Raw genomic sequence first — 10792 nt, 5'->3', positions numbered from 1 at the left:
CCTGTTCGTCCACAGATTCAGCACCACAGCTACACACCTGTTGTTGCTCCTGACTGACCAGGGCTGCAACATTTATACCATATAGCTTAAGTGTGTAATGCACTTTGCTATCATCACATGCATGTTGTATCTAATTTAAAATCATGGAGTTAAAACTTTCTGCTACAAAAGTTCAGGCTCTTATCAGGAAGGCTTTCTGTTAGTTTAGTTATGTTACTTTTGTTGCTCTTGTTCAAAAACTGCATTTTTCTCCCCATAAGGTCACACACAAAATTGGACAAACAGCCAGTTCAATCTTATAAAAACTTGCCCACATTTAGACGAACTCCGAGTGTTATGCAGTGTTATTAGCAGAAGGCAGGAAGGAAATTATGATGGGCAAAATCCGTGAGCTGCATCTGAATTTCTCAGAGCTGCTCCTGAAGCCACTGATATCACTCTGGGCCCAGAAATGTTGTGGTGATGTGCCAGTATCAGCGGTTTGTCAGTGGCACCAGTCTTGGTTGGTGGAAATTCTCAGAACAGACTCTAGATCGAAGTGTCAAACATAAGGCCAGGGGTCCAGAATCGGCCAAGCAAAGACTCCAGTCTGGCCCACAATCTGGAAATTGTGAAGAACTGCATAGATTTTTAACTTCTAAGAGTATTTTGCCATTTATACAACGCCAAAGTAAAGCAATAGCTAAACAGTTAAATTAAGGACAAATTCCTGTTTTTAACTATCTACTATAGAAATATCTACTTGTCTGTAATTTTACACAGTTATCATGTAGAAAAACCGAGATGCACTGTAGAAATTGCACTTGTTTTCCTCAAATTAAGACTTTTCAGTCAAATATAGAAAAGGCAGTTTCACCGGTTTGGCCCAATTTAGAATGAGTTTCACATCCCTGCTCTAGATTTTGTTTGCAAACACAGAGATGGTAAAGAGGTATTAAAAGGCCCAGCTCTGGGAAAGGTGCTATTGTTATGTTGAAATCCAGATTTCTCTGAATTGAAGAGTGAATATGTTTTATACATGCATTGCATCATTAAAGAACTCTTCAGTTCTTAAAAAAACAGTGCAAATAAACCAAAAGAATAAATAGCTATAGTTTCCTGGTTTTAGATTCAGTGACTGAAAAAACAAGAAAACATTTTCAATTGTTCTCCACAATCAAAGACTGGAACAATCTCCATGAAAAATGATAGCACTGAATGCAATCTTTGTTAGGAAATACAGTCTCATTGTGGGAAACGATTAAAATACTTTCCTCACTTCCATTCATTTTTGGATTTATAAAATAAAACAGAAGAAAATGAGTAAAAAAAAATGATTAAAAGGTAAAATATGAGAAAATGACGTACAACGCAGCTTGAAGAGACAAAGAAACAGCAGGGAGGCACAAAGAGAAAGAAGCATGACACACACACACACGAAGGGAGAGCGACAGAGCGACAGAGACAGAGGATAGCGAGGGAGGACTTGCACCGCCTCCGTTTTATGTGGCAGTCCGGCTCCCCTGCCTCCTCCACGCTCTCCCTCTCACTCGCGCTGTCTCTCTCGCAGCCACATCTCTTCATTACCCCGTCTGCTTCGCCCCCTCCCCTTTTCCTCCTTCCTCGTTATCCCCCTTCATTTCTCCTCCTCATATTCTTTTTCACTCTTCATATTCGACATGCGCTTCACGTGAAGTCCACCTACCAACTTGCGGAGTCCGTGGATGTCGAGTAAACAAAAGCAGGCAAATGCTCTGACGGGGAATTAAAGAAAAGAAAACACGCAGGCTTACATCTTTCGTTGAGTGCCTTGGCTTGAACGGAGCAACAGTATGGATCTCTCATTCATGGCTGCACAGGTGAGACGCTTCGTCTCCAAACTGCTCAAATATATTTAGCTTGTCTGAACTTTTTATAAATTATTATCAATGTATTTTGCCCGTAGATTTCAAGGGCGTGGCCGAGGAAGTTCATATCACGCTTTGACAGTTTCCAATAATTGCAGTGTTTAAACATGGTTCAGTATAGATACCATCGGGTCTTTATGCGCGCATACCCCGTTAACATTGTGTGAGGGCCAGTGGGACGTCTTTGCACTCCAGCATCACTCTAACAGTCTTCAAGTAAATAGTTTAGTTTCCTTCCTTATCCTTTCAAAGTTTATAGCTCGCAGGTTTTCTTTGCTTCATGTGTCACCATTAGGCGTTGAATGTCGTTGAGTTGCTGCACTTCTGTATGCTTTTGCGTCAGAGAATTCAAAATAATGAGAGCTCCAAATGTATATTTTAAGCTTTAACCACATCGTGGATGTGATACTCTTCTTCATTTCGTTTTATGTTTGGCATTTGAATTGCACCAGCTTCACTGGCCCAAATCATTTTTGTAATTCATGCAAATATGGTATTGCACTGCTTTGCATAATACGTGCTGAAGTGATTTTGGCTCCATGGAGGACATGTGCTATTGTGCATCTGTTTAGAACATGGGGTTTGTTTTGATATTCTCCCTGCCCTCCTCCTCCTCCTTGTCGTCTCTCTCTCAGTGTCTGGCAGCTTCTGGTTTATCTGGTGCCATCTACTTTGCCATTCATCGCACAACTACTATTAAAGGGTTCATTGCATTATTTTTTTCTGCCAAGGGCTGTTCTTTGAGGCAAGATGAAGCCAAATGCTCCCAAATCTTTTTAAATCAAGGACCTCTAAATGGAAATGCATTGGAGCATGGACCCATCTGAGAATACGTTGTTGTTCACTATTACCTGATTTAAAGAGAAGCAAAGTAATACATTATGGAGAGCATGGAAACCTCACATGTCACAAAAGTGCAGATGCTGGAATTAGTTTTGTATTGTTTCATGCCAGGAAGAAAAACAGTGTGTCACAAATGAAATTCTTGGGCGAAGGTCCCCAAAATGGGTAATAGATACAAGTAATGTTTAGAGATGGATCAACTGATTAATTTATGAGATGAATACTAGACAACTAGCATTAGACAGCAACCTTTTCAGTACATAATATAGCTGTCTAGAAGGAAAAAAGAGTGAAAAATATGTGAATATTTGAGAAATATACAGTCACAGGACACTTAATTACAAACACCATTCTAGTACCTGGTTGGACCTTCGGTTGTTTTCAGAACTGCTTCAATCCTGCTCGGTATAGATTCAACAAGGTGCTTGAAACATTCCTGAGAGATTTTCATCAATATTGACATGATGGCTTCACACAGTTGCTGCAGATTTGCTGGCTGAACACCCATAGTGTGGATCTGCCGTTCTACCCCATCCCACAGGTGTTTTATTGGATTGAGACCTGATCACTGTGGAAGCCATTTGAGAAAAGTAATCTCTATGTCATGTGCAAGAAACCAGTTCAAGATGATCTCAGCTTTGTGTTTATCCTTCTGGAAACAGCCACGAGAGGATGGGGACACCGTAGTTATAAATGGATGGACATGGTCAGCAAAAATACTCAGCTAGGCTGTGGCATTTAAAAATGTTTTGTTGGAAGGAAGCCAAAATTAACCAGGAAAAGATCCCCCACGCCATCAGAGCACCACCACCAGCCTGAACTCTTCATACAAAGCAGGATGGATTCATGTTGTTTAAGCCAAATTCTGAGACGACAACATGAATCTTCTGTTGTTTAATTTTGATGAGCCCATGTAAACTACAGACTCTGCTGCTGTTCCATCTTCTTTAAGATTCAGTATTTTATGCATTCAGAGATGCTCTTCCTACTTTGGCTGTAATGGGGGGTTATTTGAGTTATTGTTGCCTTCCTATCAGCTTGAAGCAGTCTGGCCATTCTCCTCTGACCTCTGGAATCAACAAGGCACAGAGAACTGCTGCTCACAGGATATTTTCTCTTTTTCAGACCATTTTCTGTAACTCCTAGAGATGACTGAGTGTGAAGTTCCCAGTAGATCAGCATTTCTGAAATACTCATACTACCAGTGTCTGGCACCAACAACCACACCAAGTTAAATCAGCCTCCTTCCCCATCCCGTTCTTGGTTTGAACTTCCACACGTCATTTAACCATGGCTACACACACTGAGCTGCTGCCATATGATTGGCTGATTAGATACTTGCTTTAATGAGCAGTTGAACGGGTTTATCTAAGTAAGTGAGCAGTGAGTGTATATTGTCCTTTGTCCTATTGTCTGTTAGTAATCTGTTATGGACAAAGGAAACATGCTTTTTTAAAGAGTAAAGGACAAAAGTGTGAAATACTTACACTGTAGGCAAAGCAATTAATCCAACAAAAGACTAACAGAACGTTAATATGTTTTATTATATGTATTTATCCTAGCGACCTAAACTCAGTTAGCAAAACAGCTTTTACAGTGCACCAGTAGACAATGCTCCAAAGATGTCTGGTAAGTAGATAAAACTTGTTTTTCAACATTTGCTTGATCGCACATCTGGCACGTGTGTCTGTAACACCTTCAGTTAAATTAAGATGTGAGAACCAGCCTCAAATGGCCGATAAAGGAACTGCAGTTTTCGGCACTTCTGTGTTTATTTCATTTTGAATGAATGAATTGAATGAAATGACATGGTGAGAAATCTTGTGTTTTATAGTTGATGCTTAGTAGTTAAGACAGCTGTGTATTACTAGCCCCACACCAGACTATTCCCCTTTAACTAATTTCAGCCCTAAAACAACCGTAAACAGATGACAAATGCTTTAAAGGGAATTTTGTATTTGGTACTAGAAAGGTGGCTTACCACTCCCTCTTGACTCTTTACCTCACACTTGCCATTTTTGAAGTTCACCTTTTTCAACATTCACGTACCTTCCCCCCAAAGAATGCAGCTCTCTCAGATCGGTAATGGCTAATTTAACTGAAGTGAAATTCATTCCTGTGCCCTGAGTCACTCTGTAATGGTGACTGTGAATGAAGTCAGGCAAATGTCCCTGGAGTTTTGAAGACTGACTTCACAATGGATGATTTTTTGCCCATCCATCTCAGTGTAGCTCTGCTGCCTGCAAATCACTGGACCTTCACCACCACTTTGTCTCTAAAAGATGACGATGCTGCTAAAGCTGTTCTGGCCTAAAGATTGGAAAGTTTTTAAAGAACTTTAACTCAGATGAGCAGGTTTCTGATTTTCTCTATGTAGAAAATGGGTGGGCTTGAGGATGCATTGCTCATTATTGTTGTAGTATTTGAAAAGGGGAAATTGACCATAGAAACTGAGTAGCTTGCTTGTCATTCAGAAGAACCAATAACATGCATGGCGTGTACCATTACACACAAACTGGTAGCATTACTGGCTATTGTTTTTCAGCATTTCTCACTCCTGTTTTTGTTAAAATGGTTTTGTATGTTATCCGAGAAACATTGCTAAATAGCTCTTGACAGAACAATGTGTGCACTCTTGCGTTTGGTGAATGATTTGCATTTGGCAGCAATGCTTCGCTGGTTTGAAATGAAAAAAGGGTATACAGCATTAGCTTTAAAGTGGTGGCATCCTCGAGCATTGTGAAACATGGATTAATAGGCGACAATCACAGCAAAGCTTTTGAATGCTAAGCTGAGTGCGATTCGGCAGTCTGCGTTTTATCTATTCAATTAGACTGAACTGGGAAATGTTTCACACAGCTTCCCTTAGATCCCTGTGGATATCAAGATTAATTTTTGACATCCACATACTTATGAATTTCTTTTTTTCCCCTATCCTGCTACTTTGATGTTAATTATATTGTGTATGTCTTAGCATCTTGTTGAGGCTGTCACTGTTAGGTTATTTAACTGGCAGATGTTAAGGCTTAAGAAAATGAATCATTGTGTTAGTAACTGATGTTGAGGTCAGCCAAGACAAGCTTCGCAGACATCCTGGGCATTCTGCCAGTCTCAAACGTGCTTCAGCTGACAGATCTGCCACACAGGGCAGCAAAACCCTTAAGGCTCTGCCTATCCACTGGAGGGTGTCCCAGTGGCCTTGGCCTTTTATTCATTTTTTGGCTCGTCACACGTGCACTATAACCATCTCTGTCATATAGGGTTATATTTAATCCCCTGTCATGTCTATTTCTTTTGCTTTAAAATATTTTCATTACCTGGCCAAATTCATATTTAAGGATGAGTACTGGTTTGTTTCCACATTCTCTCTGGGGCTGATTTGTCTCTTCATGGCAAGCCATCATGATTTCTCGTTACTCATTCACTTATGCAGTGAAATTATGGCCCCAAGTCATTCTACCTGACAGGCTTTGTACATCTCTTCTCATGTTAAAGAGTACAGATGAGAGTGACAGGATGATGAAGTAAAGCGTTGTTGACAGCAGCAACAAGCAGACCTATGTATATAGACACAAAACCACTTTAGTTTACTTGCTAGATGACATAAAAAGCAAGTGTTTTAAAATGAGCACAGGCTGATAATTTAGAATTAGAAAGACATGCTGGAGATATAGCAAGACATGTTTGCGCACCACCACCCCTGGATATTGAGCCAGATATAGAAATTCAAGTTGACTAATTCACAAACTAGATTATTTTTCACTAAACACAATTTTGGAGATAGACACAAAGTGTAAATCTAGGCCATTTTTTCTCTTTTCTTTTAAAACCCAACTTCATAAAAAAAATCTAGTTACATAATGATATTATCTCACTGTGAATTCTCCACGAACTGACTGCCCCTATTAAAAATCTCCTGCTTTCTATAGTCGTGGCTAATTTGAAGAGTGTAATAATGTCACGGCAGCCTTTTCATCTTGAGGAATTTATTTCCCCTCCGGTCTTCTTTTGTCTGCTTTTTCAGCAATTGCTTTTACATGAAAGCTGTAGTCCTGAGATAGTGAAAACTTGCAGCAGACCCAGATTTTCATGTGTCTTCATATTTAGAGGCACACAGGTTGAATGCAAACAGTCAGCTTAAAGAAATTACATGGAGCTGTTTGCCGGGGGGGGAACAATCAGTGCTTTAAATAGATGAAAAGCAGGTAATGGTGCTTTGATAGGTCTGTTTTCTATTCTGGTAGCTTATCAAGAAAAGCAATTTGAAGGCAGGTCAGTGATTTATTTTCCTTTATTGTCTTTTATGTCTGTACATGCAGTCATTTCTCATGTCTCTGAGTATACAAATTTGATAAATTCAAGGACAAAGAGAGAGTGAGAAGGCAGTAAAAAACATTAAAAAGTTGCTAATGACGAACTCTTAAACAAACTCTTAAGAGATGTTGCCCTGCTTGACACGTCTCCATTAACAGATGGGTTGAAGGAGAGGTCATGCTCTTCAATGCAGGGCCACTTCATAGTTTACTCCCACTTGATGGATGCATGTAATACAGAATAGCGGGGAGAGACGAGCATTCAGTAGTACTGTGGGTTGGTTTTGTTGACTGCTTTTTATGCAGTCTTTCCTAGAATCAGACCATAGATACATTAATTATCTCATATTTAAGACAGAAAATGCTGAAAAGTCAGTAGTTTAAGGAGCTTGGAAAGAAAAGCGTCTGGACTTCTTTGAGTTGCTTGAAGACGTTTCACCTCTCATCCGAGAAGCTTCTTCAGTTCTAAGGGTCAATGGAAAAGTCAGTAATGCTGCAGCAGGTGGTTAAATGACCAGCTTGTGATTTGGGCATAACCCACACTAGCAAAAATGCCACGAGTTTCCCAGCTGGCTGGCACTTTGTTGTATGTTCATTCCCCTGCTCTCTCTCTTTATCTCCACCATCTTTATCAAATATCAAATAAAGCCATAAAAAGTGCCAAAATAATATTAAAAGAAAGCATGTAAATGGGACCATCAAGTTCCTGACTAACAGGAAATTGCAAATCTCTGTTTTTGGCTCTCATTATTCTTGGAATGAAGCATGAAACTGCCTTCTAGCTAGAATTCTTTAAGCTAGGCAACAGTAAAGCACCTCCACCCAGTGGTACGACTAGTACATCTGTAATCATGTATTTGTGCAATAAAAAAAAAAAAAAATCTGCTTATTAGTCACTAAGTCTGTCTTGTATCCTGATTAGTAGGGGCTCACTGCAGGGAAGTTATCCACAGGTGTAGTATTTCTCTCTTGGATGAAAGCTGACCATGGATGTTATGAAACTTTAGACTTTTGTTAGTGACTTTAGCCTTTGGGACTCTAAACCAGGAGTATGTAGCATTTGTTAAGCGAGCAGTGCCTGCAGAAATCTCTCTGGCTACACATGGTTAATTCGAGGATGCTAGCTCCAATCCCCCTGTGAGCCTAAATTGGAAGGAGTGGATGAAAATGGATGAATAGTGCCTTAAATTCTGCTGAGCTCTAAATTTAACAAGAAAGGATGCTAGAACACAGCCTATCTACTGCAGATGCAGTAACTAACATTTCAAGCATTTTAGAACAGCAACATTTCAAAACAAACCAGCATTTTTACTGCTTACTGGAGTCCAGTTCCTCTTGTTTTTCCCTGATCATGAATCTCTGCCCTTTTAGGAAAGAAGCCTTAAGGTAAAATACGGTCAGGAGAAAGAGCAATGGTTCTTCATCCCCTTTTGTGTGCTCAATCTTCACTGGAGCAGGTGTGATTTATTGACCACTGAGGAAAAGTCGGGAAGAGAAGGAGATGGAATAGCAATACCTGCCAGCACATTGTGGTTAGTCCATATGCTCAAAGCTTTTTTTATTGTGTGACACTCAAACGATAATAATAATCTGACATACAACTTAGAGCTGTTTTGGTGTCACAGGTGGGATCAAAAATTATTTAGCTAGTGGATTTAATATTGTAATACATTAAGAGGCAACACGTTCTCACTCCCAAAGCGTAACATTTTAAACTAGGTGACAAATTGTCGGTATGTTACGCCTTTGGCCCCCCAGCAAGTCCCTATATTACGAGTTCGGAAAAATGAGGAAACATGAGAACCGTTTGGAATGAATCTACACCTGTACATTTATTTTACTTAGATTGCTTTGGAAAACACTATCTAACCCGATTAAGGTGGTGGTTAACGTTAGGGATAAGGTTATGGTTAGGGTTTGGGCTGGAATACAGGGCTGGAATGTGTGTTACCACGGGAGCGTCATTCTATTCGATTTCAAGCACAATGCGGCGCATGGCATAGGAAGGCAGACGGTCACCTTTCGCGTTCCCATGGAATGCTTCGGGACGTGACAAATCGTCAGTATATTACGCGTCGGGAGTGAGAACGGGCTGTAAGAGGGAAAGATCATGTTCAACTGATCTTAAATTGAACTTGAGTTGCTGAGGATTAGGGTCGTATCATATCCCATAGTCCCAGAAAGTTGGCTTTGTTCATCTGGACTTTTCAGATGAAGTCAAAATCAAAATAAGAAACAAATGCACATTAGTGTATTTTTTCACATAAAGTTTTCTTTATCTAGACTTGACTTTCTGAATGATCTTAGTGCCAACTCATACATGTTTGACCCTGCAAAAGTTAACTTTAGAAGCCTGAAATCACTTTGAAAACCAGGGTGTGGGTCTTTCTATTTCAAGTAATGCCATTTGTTTTTAAGTTATAAATTTGGCTTAGCTATAGCCAAAAGCATATGAGTCAGCAGTAAAATGCATCCAGTGGTTGAAATTCTCTCGTAAAAGATCTCTTTCAGTAAATGGAAATTACAGTCAAATTAGAGATTTTTAATGGGATCTTCCAAATTCTTGTCACCAGAGGGACAAACATGTATTTGGCTACAGCTTACGGAAGGCTTACCATCTTGAAAATTCCTCAGATTTTGATTAATAAGTCTCTCAATGTTATTACACAAAATTTAGCCAAGTGAGACCAGATAATTGATGGATGTAGCAACAGTAACCAAGGGAGCCAGGGCTAAATGAACTGTCAATAACTGTCGTATTACAACACATAATTTCTCAATTTCACCTTGCCATCTTATTTTACAGCGTGTTTGCACTGCAATAGCAAATGTCTCCCAGCTGTTTTGCACCTAAAATGAGTGGCTGCATATTGAAAGAAGTCCTGGGGTGAATGAAAGGGAGACTTGATGGACTGTGACAGCCAAGTATGAAGTAATAACATCTTTCCCTGATAGACCTATACCAATGTCTGCATGATGTTTCCTATAGTGTGGTGCTTTTGATATTCTGCAAGCATCAATTATACATTTTGGCATAAATAATCTATTCTCCCTAGATAATTGCAAAGTAGCTTCATCAGCCTGTATTGATGTGTTTTTAAATAAAATTGAGCTACAATTTAGGGTAAAACTTTGAAGAGTAATGCCTTGGCCTGCTGTTTGAAAATGAGCTCCAAGCTGATGCTCCAGCCATTAAAGCGCACATAAAGTGCACATCTGAATTCAGCTCATGAGCAGTTTTTTTTTGATGAAAAGGAAACACGATTGGAAATTGTGGAGAGTTAAACAGTGAGTGGTTGTTCTGCTTTGGTGAATGGTGAATGGCAGAAGCTGATTACACACTATTAGTGAGGAAGCAGTGATGAATTATGATTGTAGTTAAACATCGCCACGGCTGCTGTAATATATCAGTATCATTATGCATTTTTGGAATCATTAGTATGCTAAAGGCGGTATAAGCGTATCGTGAGTCTCCAACATGGCGTCTGTAGTTTTCCAGGAGAAGCCAGTAAAATTGTTTACATCTCCACAGTTTAAGTTAATTACCCGCTTGCAGCTTTTCCACAACTGATGTCAGCTGTTACTCTTTCCAAACTTTAAAACCTTACTGGCTTCAAACAATGCCTCCATAATAATACCAACAGCAAAAACCTGCTTCTTGATTTGATCTCTTTCACTGGGCCTTACTCTTTGAGTGTGACCTTGGGTTTGTTCAAAGAAAGCAGCCCTGAGGCGAGTGACAAAGTGTAC

The 10792-nt window shown here is 39.7% G+C and overlaps 1 protein-coding gene across 1 annotated transcript in view; it reads left to right on the top strand.

Moving 5' to 3' along the window:
* Positions 1-1462: 1462 nt before the first annotated feature.
* Positions 1463-10792, top strand: part of LOC116327055 (uncharacterized protein C14orf132) — a 31301-nt gene continuing 21971 nt past the window's right edge. Inside the window, exon 1 of the mRNA XM_031748524.2 lies at positions 1463-1838. Coding sequence (XP_031604384.1) covers positions 1812-1838 — 27 coding nt within the window. The 5' untranslated portion in view covers positions 1463-1811. The remainder of the gene's footprint in view (positions 1839-10792) is intronic.

The sequence above is a fragment of the Oreochromis aureus genome, linkage group 19, assembly GCF_013358895.1.
Source record: "Oreochromis aureus strain Israel breed Guangdong linkage group 19, ZZ_aureus, whole genome shotgun sequence".
Classification (NCBI taxonomy): Eukaryota; Metazoa; Chordata; class Actinopteri; order Cichliformes; family Cichlidae; genus Oreochromis; species Oreochromis aureus.
The sequence above is the reverse complement of the archived record's forward strand: the minus strand, read 5'-3'. Positions and strand labels throughout refer to the sequence as shown.